Source organism: Chrysemys picta, chromosome 4, assembly GCF_011386835.1.
Source record: "Chrysemys picta bellii isolate R12L10 chromosome 4, ASM1138683v2, whole genome shotgun sequence".
NCBI classification, from domain to species: Eukaryota; Metazoa; Chordata; order Testudines; family Emydidae; genus Chrysemys; species Chrysemys picta.
In genome coordinates this window covers 35488911-35505718 of record NC_088794.1, presented here as the reverse complement: position 1 = coordinate 35505718, position 16808 = coordinate 35488911, and the positions used below count along the sequence as shown (strand labels likewise).

At 43.1% G+C, this 16808-nt stretch overlaps 1 protein-coding gene across 1 annotated transcript in view; it reads right to left on the bottom strand.

The window, feature by feature from the left end:
* The window catches only part of LOC101938415 (mucin-5B-like), a 69551-nt gene extending 54034 nt beyond the window's left edge, over window positions 1–15517 (bottom strand). The window contains exons 1-8 of the mRNA XM_065592021.1: window positions 15029–15517; window positions 12801–13056; window positions 10613–10727; window positions 8696–8783; window positions 5135–5277; window positions 4426–4654; window positions 3738–3863; window positions 2576–2693 (exon numbers count right to left, since the gene is read on the bottom strand). Of these exons, the coding sequence (XP_065448093.1) occupies window positions 2576–2693; window positions 3738–3863; window positions 4426–4654; window positions 5135–5277; window positions 8696–8783; window positions 10613–10727; window positions 12801–13056; window positions 15029–15215 (1262 nt within the window). The 5' untranslated portion in view covers window positions 15216–15517. The remainder of the gene's footprint in view (window positions 1–2575; window positions 2694–3737; window positions 3864–4425; window positions 4655–5134; window positions 5278–8695; window positions 8784–10612; window positions 10728–12800; window positions 13057–15028) is intronic.
* Between the last annotated feature and the right edge of the window lie 1291 nt (window positions 15518–16808).

Sequence of the window (16808 nt, the reverse complement as noted above, 5' to 3'; positions counted from 1 at the left end):
TAATGGTTCAAATAGTCTATTACTTTATTTTATTTCATTTTTAAAATAATCAATTGCAGCTGCTACTTAATACTGATTGATTGATTCCTTTCTAGATCAAATTGTTTCCTGTTCATGTTGTAATGAAACAGTTTGAATAACATTTCAGAATTCCCTGAAACAAAGCTTTGGGATTCCCCAAACAAAAATTTCAGAAACAACATTTTTTAAATTTGGAAATATTATTTTTCCCGTGGAATGTCAGAGACAATTGACACATTTTTTAAACGTGTCTGTTTCTATCCACAATGGCATGTTCAGTTGGAAAGACATTTCAATGCATAGTTTTGGACCACCTCTAGTTAGTTTGTTACTCAGCTACCTATTCAATGCAATGCTCCTCCCAAATGTGTAAGGCTTTGCATCATCAGGCCCTGAAAGAATAAAAGCTTACTGAAGTTAATGGAAAGAAATTTACCCTTGGGTACTTAAAGATCTAGCTGAAGCAATCCTGGAACCATTAACTGTTATCTTCAAGAACTATTTGGAGGATGAGTGAGGTCTGAGAGGACAAGACAAGGGCAAACATAGTACCTATCTTTCACAGGGGGGAACAAAGATGACCTGCGAAATTACAGACTAGTCGGCCTAACTTCTATACTTGGAAAGATACTGGAACAAATGATTAAACAACCAATTTGTGAGCACCTGAAGGATAATAGACTGAATAAGTAATAGCCCACATGGATTTGTCAAGAACAAATCATGCCAAACTAACCTAATTTCCTTCTTTGACAGTGGTATTGGGCTAGTGCATAGGGAGGAAGCAGTAGACATGATACATCTTGATTTTGACACAGTCTCTCATGACTATCTCATAAGCAAACTAGGAAAATATAACTACTGTATAAAGTGGGTGCAGAACTGGTTGGAAAACTGTACTCAGTCAAGGTGGAAGGAAATAGCTGCAGGGATCTGTCCTCTGTCTGTTTTATTCAATATCTTCATAAATTATTAGGATAATAGCATAGAGAGCACACTTATAAAGTTTGTAGACAATATCAAGCTGGAATTCAATAACAAGTGCAGAGTACTACATTTAGGATTTAAAAAATCAAATGCACAAATACAAAATGGAGAATAAGTGGCTAGGCGGTAGTACTGCAGAAAAAGGTTTGGGGGTTATAGCTCTACTTGGCACTGGTGAGGCCTCCTCTGGAGTATTCTGTGCAGTTCTGGGCACTGCGTTTTAAGAAAGATGTGGACACACTGGAGACATGTTTAATCTTGAGAAAAGAAGCCTGAGGGGGACCTTATAACAATCTTCAAATATGTTAAGGCCTGCTATAAAGAGGCCAGTGATCAATTGTTCTCTATGTCCACTGAAATTAGGACAAGAAGTAATCAGCTTAATATGCAGCAAGGGAGATGTAGGTTAGATATTAGGAAAAACTTTGTAACTATAAAGATAGTTAAATAGCAGAATAGGTTACCCAGGGAGGTTGTGGAATTGCTACCATTGGAGGCTTTTAAGAACAGGTTAGACAAACACCTGCCCGGGATGATCTAGGTATACATGGTCCTGCCTCTGTGCACAAGGATGGACTAGATGACCTCTTGAGGTCCCTTCCAGCCCAACATTGCTTTGATTCCTGTAATTCAATGGGCTTTGACTCAGGCCCTTGCAAGGGACACTATTTCAAAACCCAGGATGTTATAATTAGTTGAGAAATATCTTACAGATTCTAAATCAATAGCTTTCTCCACAGTGTTGCAGAGAACATAAATGAGTCTGTATGCAGGGCCTACACCACTTTGTGCTGCAGATGCAGCTGTTCAGCAGGTATGGAGAACTCAAGCTAACAGGGAATCTTCATTCTTAGAGCAATGCACATATAAGGAAAACAGCAAAACATGGGTATATTGCTTGGACTTCATGAGGAACTAGGGAAATTTTGCAAACAGGAAAAGACAAGGCCATCAGGAAAAGCAAGCTTGTTTGTTGAGCTTCTCAATGGACACTAGAACGATGAATAGAAGAGTAAAATGAAAACTGGCAAACAGCATACATGACAGGTCTCTTCAGTGAAAACCTTTTATAGGTGAAGACTAGAGATGGACTCAAGCTGCAAAGTTTGGACCCAGATCGACACATTCTCAACATTGAGGGGGGTTTAGATCCAGGGCTTTGAAGCAGACCATTATTTCTATAGGAACTAACTGTGAATGCAACCCACACTAACACAGTGTAACCGTCCCCCCATAGTGACTAGACCACATAGAAGTTTGAGTCAGCTAATGCCTCCAAGCTAACTAGACCTGATCCTTTATCTCAGACAGGAGAGGCTCATGCTTGCAGCTTCTGAAGTCTCAGGTTCAGTATCAGCAAAGGACTCCCAACTAACTACATGATGTTCAGATCTCACTCTGACCTTCTCTAGAGTCTGGTGGTGATCAGATCCTAAGTTTTGTGTCAATACTATCTTTAGTTAAGACAAATATTAGGACCGGGGTGTGGAGACAATGACATTTAACTCATCAATGCTTTCTAATAAATGCATCTGCTACATTAATATAATTAGGCTTGTAACAATACCAGTTTTGAGAAGGAGTGGAGTAGGACCCTCCAGTTGCATAGACTTTGCCTTGAAACATGCATGGACAGCTGTTAGTGGGGATGCATTTGTTGCCATTCATGTCATCGAGAATAGTCCCTGTTCAGAAACACTGGCTAATTAATATTTCTTAAGGTAGGAAGGACACTGAAGAAAATTCAGAAAATAAGAAAACACAGTGCATCATACTTGGACATTTCTGCATGTCTGGCTTGGGGTGAATTATATGTTTTATAGGAAAATCATGTCTTTTTGCTCATTGTCTGCAGCATTCTGAAAGTTCATCTGTTAGTTGATAGGAGACATTTCTCACCATGGCTAAAGTGCAGATGGTTTTAATTGCAATGTGCATTTCTGATCCCATGGGGCTGTCTATTGTCACCTTGCTGAAAAGTGACATCATGTGTGGCACTATTGTAAAGGGCCAAATGCAAGATTATGATACAGTCTCCATCCATTTCTAATACTAGTTCAGAAATAAAAAAGGAACTTCAGGGCTGCAACCCAGCCTCCATTTATCTATGTGCAAGCCTGCATCTGCATACACATTTTTTTGTATTTGACTTCAGCAAGAGCAAGTTCCCAGTGATTTGGACACATATCGAAAACTTAACTGAAACCATGGAGGTGCCTGACCACCCATCCAGGCTCACACAACATTTCTCTGCCTATATTCTCCCCATCGAGACAGCTTCTCCTTCCCTGATCTTTCCCCAACCAGACCTGTGCCTTTTTCTCTGTTTCTACACCAGTGACCCTCCTGTCTTCCTTTCCATTGTCATGATCCTGACCCTTTAGAGGTCTGGCTTCAGCCAGGAGAAAGAGATGTAATTCAAACCAGTCTTTACATTAATCCATTCTTCTGCTATAAGAAACTGTTCATTCTTCCCTAGTCGTGGGTCAATACTGGATATTCCGTGACTGCCCGGGACAATCCATGCAAGACACATCCTTGTAAGACACAAACTAGTATCTGTCTACTTGCCAGTTTTCCAGACAAAGGAATGTAAAATTCTGTCTACAGTTTTATTTAAGTATGTTCACATTTTAATGAAGAAGAATGCCTTTCACTGAACAACAAAAGGTATCTCCCCATTAGTCCCTTGATGAGCGTGGCCTGTTATAAGAAGGATGCTACTTTACCAGCAGGGCAGAAGCAACCATCAGTACATGGGGCTTTACAGATCTTGCTCCTCTCTGGATTGGCGCATGTGTCGGCACAGGGGTTTCCACATTCCATATATTCCAGGTTGTTTGGACACTCCTGGACTGCAAACCCAAATGAAGCATTTGTAGAGGGTAATGTAGAGGGTAAATCAATGCTCTAAATGCAGTTAATCATTTTCCAAAGAAAACTAACAATCTTGGTTATAATATGTTCTATCCAGAGCATTAGTGTAATTTTATCCACTTTAGGAACCAGTTACGTTTATGGTTACTTTGGTTTTATAAGCCAACAGCTCTTGCAGTTTTTAAATTGGCAGGCATTATAGACTATAACGTTATTTACACTAATAGTTCACTGTTTACTTACTCTCAAACTGAAGTAGTCACTGTTGTAACATGCCCTGTCAGGCAGATGATCATCACACACACTCAGAAGCTTGCACTAAATACTTTTATTATTAATCTTTATTTAACGTATTCAATTCTTGGAATAATCATTCGAAACAGAGAATTTTATGAAAGCACCTAATTTCAGAAGCCCTTATAAAACACATTAAAAGGAACACTGCAGTTATCTTCGCTGATAAATACTGCTAAGGATATATAAATTATTCTTAGATGTCAACTGAATTGGTTACAGAATTCAAATTCTATAGTTACTTACAACAAAGATCTTTGGTTCTCCATTTCCCAGGGATTCCCCCATTCAGGACGCAGTCTCGGGAATACTGGCTAAGGGTGCTGCATATGCAGCTGGAAACCAAAGCAGAATCAGAAGAAGAATTCTTTGCACAGATGCACATGTCTCCGGTGCAGGTGGCTACATAGTCATCAAAAGCAACCACTCTGGAACAGTTCCCAAGATGGGCTAGGAGTTTCTTGCATTTTGATTTCTGTAATGAAAGAAAAAGGAATAATCCACATCTTATCTTGGGGCCTGATCCTCAGCCAATATAAATTGGCAAAGCTCCATTGACTTACAGAGTCCGAGAGTTTAAGGCCAGAAGGGACCATCAGATCATCTAGCTTCAGTGAACTCTGATTTACACCAGCTGAGGATCTGTCCCATGATCACTAAGCCCACAGAAAAGGCCTGCCAGACATCTGATGTGCTCATTTGCTGTTCTTCTTGGATTGGCGGCTGTAACTCACTCATGTGCATTGTTCCACTATAAACCTCTGTAATGCTATAATAGCAGATTCTTAAAACTACAGCTTCATTTTGGGCTCTGATTCATGGTTGGATACCTGAAGAATTTTAATTCTTTGAACATTGTTTATATAATATTTGCCTCAAGATAACTTCTGGAATTGTACTTTATTGTATTTCAGGAAGGTTTATACTTACTGTGCCACCGGCTGCACACACTTACATATTTACTACATTTATTTTTTTGTTGATGAGAGCGACTTTTATGGTTTTTGGCATCTTCATCTTCAGCTACATCAGGGCACTTTTCTGAAGGCTCCTCTACTTTGTGAAGGTTTCCAAACTGCCTCGGGAGTAGTTTATAACCTGGAAAATTCCCAAGTACATCCTGAATACCAATCAAATCTTCAGCTCTGCTTCTGTATTGTGAAGATACATTTAATTATTGTGCTCTAGGGCAACATGTTCTTTACCCAAATTATTTAATATAACCCATACATCTGAAACATAGTGACTGACAGACTTATATCATTCCTATTGAGTTAGAATCCTGAAATAAGGAACACTTTTATTAGGAATTGATGAGTCTTTTTTAAAAAAGTGAACTTTGACCTTTCACTTAGAGGTCATCAGTCTTAAGGGGTTTCAACTGTTTAAGTGCTTATTTGAGCTAAATGGTAAATCTGTCAAAAGTATCTAAGTTGCTTAGGAGCCTAAGTCCCATTGAACATTTTGTCTGTAGGCTCCTAAGTCAATTCTGAAAATAGAATTTAGGTGCTATTGAAATTGTTACCCAGAATCCTGAAGTCCCCTACATTAGCCTGGTAGGGTTATGTAAGAATGGTAAAGGGTACACGTAGTGTTCCTTTCATTTCTCCCCTTTGCAGGGGCTGAGTGCAGTTGAAATCCTCACATTTCTCATGTACCCAGGAGCTATCAGCAGCACAAGTTTTTGGCTGATCCAGGCTGTGAGCACTGCCGATGTTGGCAACATGCAGTGTGGGTCCAGAATTGATTTTAAAGTAATGTTGTTTGGACATAATCCTTTATTTCCTAATTAAAAATGGCTTGGAGGGCCATGCTATGACAATAAGTATTTTGCTCAACCACTCTGGCTTTGTATCTAGGTAACACTCAGTTTCAGCTCAGAGTTTCTGTTGAATTCCTCCAGTCAGGGGGAGGGGAATGTTCCCTTCCCACAGAAAGAGATTGGCATGTTCTATCCCCAAAACATGCAGATCCCTCAGGATCCAATGGAGGCACAGTGCTACCACAGAGGGGGCATTGACTAGGGTCGCCAACTGTCTAATCACACAAACCCAAACACCCTTGCCCTGCCCCCTGCCCCACCCACTCCATCCCCCCTCCCCTCACTCACTTTCACTGGGCTGGGGCAGGGAATTGGGGTGCGGTAGGTGGTGAGGGGTGTGGGCTCCAGCTGGGCGGTGCTTAACTCGGGCAGCTCCCAGTTGGCGGCGCAGCGGGACTAAGGCAGGCTCTATGCCTGCCCTAGCCCTGAGCCACTCCTGGAAGCAGCTGGCACATCCCTGCAGCCCCTGGGGGGGAGCTCCAGGGAGCTCCGCGCACTCCCCCTGCCTGTGGGCACCCCGCCTCTGCAACTCCCATTGGCCACAGTTCCCAACCAATGTGAGCTGCGGAGTCAGTGCTCAGGGCAGAGGCAGAGCACGTAGCTCCCTACCCCACTCCTTCAGGGGCTGCAGGGATGTGCCGGCCGCTTCCGGGAGTAGTGCGGAGCCAGACCAGGCAAAGTCTGCCTTAGCCCTGCTGCGCAGCCGGACTTTTAGCAGCCTAAAATCTCCTGGTTTGGCTTTGGTAGCCTCTGGGAGACAGAGCCCGATTCCAGGAAACTCCCGGAGAAACTGGGAGGGTTGGCAACCGTACCCTTGCCTCTTCAGTGCTGTTCAGTCCCATGAGTAGCTGCAGGCCTCAGATAGCCTGGCTCCTGCAGGAGCCATACTGCAAGGGGCTTCCCCAATCACTGTATGCCCCTGGAATTACCACAGGGCATGATGTTTAAGTTAATGAATACTCTATTTGCTTCCTGCACAGATATTGGCAGGGAAAAGAATCCTCCTGGGAACTCCACCTGCAAAGTCCAAACCTGAGGAACATCCAGGAGGGGAGCCCGATGCAGGAGGACATTCCCCCTGCTGCTCCCCTTCAGCACTGATCCAGGGGTGCAGGCTCCCCTCCATTTTCAGAAGCAGAGGGAGCCTGGTGGCCAAAGTTGAGGGTTGCATTGGCCTCTTTCCAGCACAGTGGAATATTTGAAGCTGCCAGTAGCTTGCACTATGGTTTTTGTAAATATTATCCTGAGCTCACTGAAGTTTCTGGAAAGTACGGATCATTGTTGATTATTTTTAACAATATACAAATGCAAAATCACACTGGTTCCTAACTGTAAGAGGGTGAAAATGTGAAGACCTGTCACGGAGGGAACATCTACCCACCCCTACTATGCAAGTGCAACTACCTTAGAATCTATTACTATCAAGGGGACATATTTAGGGTTGCCAGACATCTGGTTTTCAACCAGTAATCTGGTCGAAAAGGGACCCTGGCGGCTCTGGTCAGCACCACCGACTGGGCCATTAAAAGTCCGGTTGGCAGTGCTACGGGTCTAAGGCAGGCTAGTTCCTACCTGTCCTGGCACCGCGCTGCACCCTGGAAGCAGCCAACAGGTCCGTCTCCTAGGCAGGGGGGGGCACAGGGCTCTGCGTGCTACCCCCGCTCCAAGCACCGGCTTCACACTCCTATTGGCCAGGAACCACAGCCAATGGGAGCTGGGGGGAGAGGGCAGTGCCTGCAGGTGAGAGCAGTGCGCGGAGCCTCCTGGCCCCCCTACCTAGGAGCCGGACCTGCTGGTCACTTCCAGGGTGCAGCGCAGAGCCAGACAGTCAGGGAGCCTGCCTTAGCCCCACTGCACTACTGACTGGGAGCCGCCCGAGGTAAGCCCATGCCCTGACCCTGAGCCCCAACCCCCTGCTTCAGCCCTGAGCCCCCCAAAACCTGGAGCCCCCTCCTGCACCCCAAACCCCTCATTCCCAGCCCCACCCCAGAGCCTGCACCGCCAGCCGAAGCCCTCACCCTCCCTGCATCCCAACCCCCTGCCTCAACCCACAGCCCCTCCCCACATTCTGAATCCCTCGGCCCCATCCCCCAGCCTGGAGCCCCCTCCTACACCCCAAACCCCTCATCCCTAGCCCACCCCAGAGCCTGCACCCCCAGCTGGAGCTCTTACCCCCTCTGACACCCCAACTCCCTGCCCCAGCCCAGAGCCCCCTCCCACACCCTGAACCTCTCATTTCTGGCCCCACCCCTGAGCCCCCACCACTAGTTAGATCCCTCACCCTCACCCTCTCCCACACCCCAAACCCCTGTCCCAGCCCAGTGAAAGTGAGTGAGGGTGCGGAGAGCGAGCCACCAAGGGAGGGGGAATGTAGTGAGTGGGGGTGTGGCCTCAGGGAAGGGGTGGGGCTAGGGTGTTCAGTTTTGTGCGATTAGAAAGTTAGCAACCCTAAATATGGTAGCAGTACAATATGAGAGGTCTGCAATTAACTTGGTTCAATGGGGCTTGTGTGAATCTTTTCAGGTTTGCAACCCCCCTGAGAATCATGAATCAGCTTTAGGTTTCTCAAAATTCACCCTAGGTTTGTCCAAATGTGTATATCAGGGTACCTTTCAGCAAATCAGATGAAAATGGTTTTTAGTTTTGTGTCATGCTTCATAAAACTCTAAGGAACATATAATATCCAATTCCTACCATTCAAATGCAAATCATTCTCCTCATTGCCATCATAGTTCCCACACAGTCCACATGTTTTCCCCTTGTATGTATCTTCCAAGTCCAGCTACAAAATAAAAACAAACAGGAAGACAAGAACATAAGAATGGCCATACTGGGTCAGACCAAAGGTCCATCTAGCCCAGTATCCTGTCTACTGACAGTGGCCAATGCCAGGTGCCCCAGAGGGAGTGAACCTAACAGGTAATGATCAAGTGATCTCTTTCCTGCCCAGGGGCACCATTCCTTACCCATCTTGGCTAATAGCCATTAATGGACTTAACCTCCATGAATTTATCCAGTTCTCTTTTAAACGCGGTTATAGTCATAGCCTTCACAACCTCCTCAGGCAAGGAGTTCCATAAATTGACTGTGCGCCTTGTGAAGAAGAACTTCCTTTTATTTGTTTTAAACCTGCTGCCCATTAATTTCATTTGGTGACCCCTAGTTCTTGTATCATGAGAATAAGTAAATAACTTTTCCTTATCTACTTTCTCCACATCACTCATGATTTTATATACCTCTATCATCAAAAGCACTAAGGTGTCAAATTTCTTCTATCATGTGAAAACATTGAATGGTATGTCCAAACAAAAGGAAACTCCCTAAACAAACAGCTAAGCCACATTCCTTTAGTATTTATCTATTAATTTCTTTGGAACATTATTTAATGTACATCATTTGCTTCAATACCATTAAAGTATGAAGATTCGGTTAAATATAAAATGTTGCTTTCTTCATTATATATGTTTAGTTTTAACAAGTCCTTTCTCATTATCCACTCTGTGGCCCAAATTCGGAGGTCTTTACTAGAAGGGGCACATTCTGCTCTCAGTCACATGGTGTAAATCTGGACTATCTATAGTTACTATAGATTTATACCAAGGTGGCTGAGGGTAGTATTTGGACTTCAGTTTTCTTCGGGGATATTCCCATTGATTTCAGTGGAGAATTACCTCAATAAAAAGCTGAATAAGGACATATATACTTACAGCCTAATTAGAAAAAGGGATGACCAAATCCTGAGAATTACTGAGCATAAACAATGCTCATGAAACACCTATTGAATGAAGATCAAGCCAGGAAAATAATTAGGAGTACTTTACCCAAGCTCCTCCAATTAGAAACTGTTTAGATAAACTCAGCTATATCAAATGAAGGAGGGAAGGTGATTCCCCCAACAGAAGGGGGGGAAATCAGATTACAAAGTATACGTAAACTTGCAAATACAAGTGAGTGGATTAAAAGATGTAAATATATGTTTGGCAAATTTGCAACATTACTGTTTAGTAATAAACCTGTAATAGAACCTCATAGGAAACAGGCCAAATTCAAAGGGAAAAATAGTTAACAATTGCTATTTCTACCAGCTAATTGCAATATATTACACAGCTAGACCAATAATACAAGAATCCTATGGTACGACAGCTTCTTCCCTCCTCATATCAGGCACTACAGCCCCACTCTAGACAGGATGCTAAGTGTTCATGGAACAGCGGAAACCTTGTGAGAATGAGCTCCTGGCCACTTGATAGTGACTCCTATTGGCTTATCCTCTTCACCACTGGATTGAAAGGCAAACTTCATAGCACTTCTATGTCTTGCTGGCTGGGGCAAATAGCAGACTAAATCAGAATTTGAACTACCATGTGACTGTAGAACCTTTTCCCATATGGATACCAAGCTGGCCTTCTAGCCACATGAGCAACTTTTCAATCTTTTTCTATCTTCTCTATTCCCTTCTTTAACTCTCTGAATTGTGATGCAGGGAATAAAAATCTCTGAAGCACCCATTAAGTGGATAATTAGAGAACCACAGTCTCTAGGGCTGTCAACCCAGCACCTTTCAGCAACACTAAAATTCACTAAAATAACCAACTAACTGGATCTTCATACTAAGAGAGTGTCAGCCCAGTTCCACTTGAGAGTCAGGCCAAGCGTGGATGTGACTTGGAAGTAAGTACAGGTGTCTTCAATCAAAATGCTCTTCAAGCTGAAGGGAAGGGGAATCCTAAAAAACAGAGCAGAAAAAACAACAAACTATAAAATAGAGCCCAAATTAAATTTGCTCATCAGAGGTACTGAAAAATTAACATAAGTCAAATTGAAGCAATGAAAGGTATAAGTATGTTCATGTAAAAGTTAGAGTTGGTCTCCATTTATGCACAATGCATTCTTTTATCTTGTCCAATATGCCCTTTTGCCAATCCTAATCCACAAGGCAATGTATTTTGTCCATTAGCCTGTTGATACTGGGCCACATCTTCAGCTGGTCTAAACTGATTGACTCTATTGACTTCAGTGTAGCTATGTTAATTGATACCAGCTTAGGATCAGATCCATCAAGACAGTAAGAGGAGCCAGATCATAGTACTGGGGCGGGGGGTTGCTTGTGTGCCCTGGGGGCTCCCCCGTGTGAGATACCACAGGTTCCTGTTCTCTCTCCACTGCCTTTAAGGGGTATGGGATTTGCTTTGGCCTGCAGTGCCATCTATATTGCTTTTGCATCTGAGCCAGATGATAGTCTCTCGCTTTGCCTATGCCTGGCTGAGAACAGAGTTTGGATAGCCAGCTAATGCTCAGCCTATGTAAGTCAAAGCAGGGGTTCCTCAACCTTTTCCATAGTGCAATCCTCTCTTACATACCAGGACCATGCTGGGGCCCCATTCCATTTAGCAATACAGGATGGGTAAGTTGTGTGGTTGGAGAAATAACTGGAAGAAATTGCAGATTTTTTCTCCTTTGATTGACGAGATGCATCTGCCTTTTGTCACTAAGATTTGCAATCTAATGACTCTTTCCTATGTTCCACTACTTCTGGATGTCTGGACAGAAACAATGGCCAATTGTACTTTTTCCATCTTTGCTTGACCAGGAAGGTGTGAGTGTTTCTGCCAGGTGTAGCCCTTGCCTTTGCTCTTGATATCTCTGTGCTGGAATACGCACTTTACAGGGAGTTGCTCTTGAAAAATCACTCAAAAAAAATTCAGCTAATTCTACATGTGGCTGTCACTGTATTTAGCAGTGGTTCATGCATGGATCATACTTTCCCCATGCTCCACACAGTGCTACCAGTTCATTTCAGGTTACCATTCAAGGTTAAATCCCACATGTACACTTTTTCAGTGTTTCAGTATATTTGTATAATTTGAAATAGGAGAAAACAGTTTCTGTATTGACCTTTTAGTTGCGGAAGATTCTTTTAGTTCTTATTTTGATCATCACCTAATTGTGGGTCTGTAAGTAAATATGAAAAATCGGGATGGGGGTGGAGGGTATTAGGCATCTATATAAGACAAACAGGGCTGGCTCACAAGCAGCCAAAAAAAAAAAAAAAAAGCGGCGATCGCAATCGCGATCTGCGGCGGCAATTTGGCGGGAGGTCCTTCGCTCCGAGCGGGAGTGAGGGACCATCCGCCGAATTGCCGCCGAATAGCTGGACGTGCCGCCCCCTCCGGAGTGGCCGCCCCAAGCACCTGCTTGCCAGGCTGGTGCCTGGAGCCTGCCCTGAAGACAAAGGCCCGAATATTGGGACTGTCACTATAAAATTGGGACATTTGGTCACCCTAGTCCCACGATGCAGGAATCATTGGCTGGAAATGTGTATGTGTTATATAGAAAATCAAAATAGATTACCATAAGGGTCCCTTTTGTCCTTACCATCTATGAACTCTGATGGAACACTTGCCAGGTGCTGAGTGCCTCATCTCCTATTAGTGTCAGTGGCAGCTGAGATGCTCTCACAGAATTGTTCAGCACCTCAAAGGATCAGTCCCTGTATAACTTTCTAAGAGTTTTCAATGGCAGAAGGGCTTTAATTGCACTAACTCAGATACAAACTACAGTACAAGCTCTGTCAATCCTCATCCTTTGTGGCACAATCTGATCTACCAGCTGAGTGCAGGTTGAAAACTCTCTCACCTGGTATACAGTTGCATTGTATAATGTGGGCTATTTTGAATGTCTTATTCCTTCCTTTGATGAGTTTGCCAAGTCTAGAAGGGCTATTAACGCATTGCTAATATACAAGAATGTACTTAGAACAAACAACTTAGTCCAGGGAGAACAATAAATGTTTACTTACTCATGTCCATTCACTGTGATGCCTGACTCTTTCACCTCTAGAAGCACTCCATCAATGGTAGCAGTGAAGCAGACTGGAAATCCATTCTTGTCGCTGCGCTTGACCTGGATGTTGAAGTCCTGGTAGCTGTCATTGCAGTGCGAGGCGAAAACATAGTGGCAGATTCCGGGGAAATCAAATTTAACATGGTCAAATGTCTGAAAGTGGAAACTGCCCCAGGTGGAACATTCACTCCTGGTGACTGCAGGGCGCTGGACTGTAGAAAGAGATGGGGGGGGGAGGTAATGTTATCAGTGTGTATTGCAAGGTTTTATTTATACAGTGCCTAGCACCTGCCATTGAAGTGGCACTTTAAAGATTTAAGGGGGAGATTTTCAGACATCCATGGCACTTTGGCATCCAGCTTTCATTGGTTTTCAGCTGGAGTTAGCTACCTAAGTGCTCTTCCTGCCTCTGTAAACCTCCCCTTAAACTGTATTAAACAGGTTAGAAACTGGTTTGCAGTCTCTTCTATTGGGCTCTCATCCAGGGCCAGCTCCAGGCACCAGGCAACCAAGCACATGCTTGGGGCGGCACCTGGTAAGGGGCGGCCAATCTTGGGGTGGCAGGGGGCAGCACGGTGCGGCATTCCACGGGGGGGGGGGGCGTTCCAGCAGCGCGGCGCTCGGCGGGGGGCGTGGCGCTTGGGGAGGGGGGTTTCCGGTGGCACGGCGCTTGGCAGGGGGGTGGTGGTTGGCGGGGGGTTCCGGCGCAGCGCTCTGCGGGGGGGAGGGGTGCTCGGCGGGGCGGCGCTTTTTTTTGCTGCTTGGGGCAGCAAAAAAGTTAAAGCCGGCCCTGCTCTCATCCAGCAAGTGCCACAAATAACATCACTTTTCAGCAAGATGGCTGCCTCCAGCAGTAGACTCAGAAATGCCAGTTGTAATTAAAAACTTTTCTAAACTACTCTTCATTTCACAGGTTACTCAAATTCAGAGATGTGTCTAATATTGACTCAGCAGACGTTTCCCTTCTTTGAGAGGGATGCCAGAAATGAACTTTTGCTGTACCTTAAATGGACCTCCAACTTCTAGTACAACTCAGTCCCATCTCAAAAAACTTTGGGCCAGAACCTTGGCCTCTATGCAGCCAATTTGTGATGCTTAAAGACACCTTTGCTTCATCCGCCACTCAGGACTGAACCCCTTGAGTTTTCAATTGCATATGCTAAAGTTACACATCAAAACTTTCTTTGACTGTGTATGAAACTACATCTCAGAAACAACCTCAGACTGCAAAGCTAAACAAAACTGGTGTAATTCTCCTTTAACGGGAATTACACTTTGCTGCAATATGCTTTAAGCCTCTCATTTTGCCTACCTGGCAGAATAGCAGGAGAAAATGGGAAGGTTTTTCTGATTTGTTGATGTGATGGCCTTCAGTAATATTAACCTAGAAATATCCATCACGGACCACATCAAAATCAGCCCTTAAAATACTCTGTGAACTCTGAAATTTTATGAAATATTCCTAACTGGGAATCAGCAGGGGTGCATTGAAAATATATTTTATTTAAATAAGATGCATCAATAAAACAAACTAAGGTGCCAATATGTCTTTCCAGATTGCATTTGGTAATAGGTGTTTGTAACACTTGAGTAGAGTAGAATAAATTAGCACCTTTCTGCATACGAGGCGAGGGAAAATAGTAGGTTTTACTCATTTGTTGGTGTGGAGTTTCTAGAAATACTAACCCTGCAGCAGCCATCACATGAATTCACAATCAACTGTTTGTGTAATAAATTAATTCAGAAAGCTATGAGACATTCAGAACCAGGAATCAGAAGGTAACAGTGCAGTAGGGAAAAAAATAGTACTCCTACTACAGTGCAGGTACCAGGCAATTAGCTCTAGGGGACATCATGCAGAAAAATTTCCCCTAGAGACTATATAAAAGTCAAACAATTTAAAAGAATGTCACCATTTTCTATATTACAAACTGTGTCCAGGAAATCTGTTCTTTAAACAACTAATCTTGGAACAGTGGAATGGCTGATGAATTGCCTTTTAATGCAAAGAAAAACAATGAATTACTTAAATGAGGTTCATTTGCAGTGTACATACACAGTGCTAAGCTATTTACAGCATGCACATATATCTCAGTCTAACCGAGTATATTTTAATTTGACATTTGCATTTGTTACTTAATGGAGGTAAATATCTAAGCACATAACTTCAGAGATTTTTCTTACCTATCTGCACTGGTGTTTTGCCCTCGCAATAACTCCAAATTAGGCAGAATATCCATAGTGGCCCTCCCTTTCTTTTCCCCATCACACCTACGAAGAGGTAACTTGAAAATCCTTCCAGGGAAATGCCTTTTTCTTGGCTTATCGGCACAGTTTTATAGTCCAGGAATTTGGCGTGAGAACAAAACATTGATGGCAGGGTCCCTGAAAGGTGGAGCTTCACTGATTAGTCCCTCGCTGATTCTAGCTTAAAAGACAGAGCACTCACATTTCCTTCTGAAAAGACAACCACGTGTTTTTGTGGTACTTAATTTTGGGGGTGGGAGGGCATGAGAGAATTCACCGCAGCTTTTTCCATTCCCCTTTTAAATACTTTAAAATGGTGTTTCTTTCTTCCCTTTCAGTTTTGTCTTTTCCTTTGTAGCAAACATTTTCCTTTTTATTGTGACTTATTGGACACAAGCACTCATGGCCCTGATTCAGTCCCTTACTCCTTTGTTCAGACACCAGTGGAATTGCTCTTCCTGAGGATTAGTTTGTTGGTTATTATTACATGCTCCCTCTGCTGGCTGGATGGCTACTTGTGAGCAATAGAGGAAAAAATACTGTAGGGTCAGGCATAAAGGAATGGCTTATTTAAAGAAAAAAATATTGACAGCTGAGTGGTGGACTTTAAAAAGTGAAATCAAAATGGCTCATGAAAGGGGCCAGGTTAACTGCATTGGACACTAAAGTCGACTTTCCACAGAACAGGTGCAATGTTAGTGCAGAGAATGCAAACTTCTTACCCCTACCATATAAATGTGGCTCAACCTTGCTTTGCAGAGAGAGGAGGGTGATTTAGTCTTCACTCCCATAAAGCTGGGATTCATTGGTTCATTGGAGTTGGTTTTCATTGTGAGGCTCTGAGATTTCAAAAGCCCAATTCACACAGGCCCACCAAAATACCATTAGAGCTCAATCATGAGCTGGTCTATGCACTTATGCAGGGGGTTACTTAGAAGGACAGAGACACAAAATATATCTGCATCACCAGTCACCTCAAATCAAGGCCCATTACTTAGGTTGAAGAGTAGCTTGCTGGAGTCAATGGGACCACTCATGGAGTAAGGTGCTTCTCAATGTTAGTAAGAGCATCAGAATCTGGCCCGAAAACATTAAGCCAAGGGGAGAGTCATTCTTGAACCCTGTATGTTTGTCACTGTCTATGGACAGTGATTTCTCTTGCAACAGTTTTCCCTGCTGTTCCAGCATCACTAGGCCTGGGTCACTTTATTCTGAATGAACTCAAGACTGTGTGTGATACTTGACTTATGTGCAAATGGAAGTGCTGAGGTGCTAATGAGCAGATATGGGTGAATTTGTTTGACAGAAATTTTTTGAACAAAAAAATGCATGTTTGATGACCGTGAAATATTTAGTGACTGAGTATTGAATTGTTTGAGTAAAAAAAACTAACAATTTTTTGAAAAAAATGAAATTTCTTTTCAACACTTTTGAAGCAAAACATTTTGATTTGAAATGACTTTTCATTTTGAAATTTTCTTTAATTTTATTTCAAAAATTAAAAATCATTTACACCTCCCAATTAAAATGAAATGCTACAGATTGAACAAAATGTTTTATTCAACCTAAAACTAAGTTTTTTAACTTCTAATTTGCTGAAAATTTTGAAAAATTTGGTTTTGGTTTGATCCAAAACAATGTTTATTATTTATCAAAATGCCAACCAACTGAAAAATCCATTATTCCTCCTGCTTTACTGAGGAGTCTCATAGGCTTT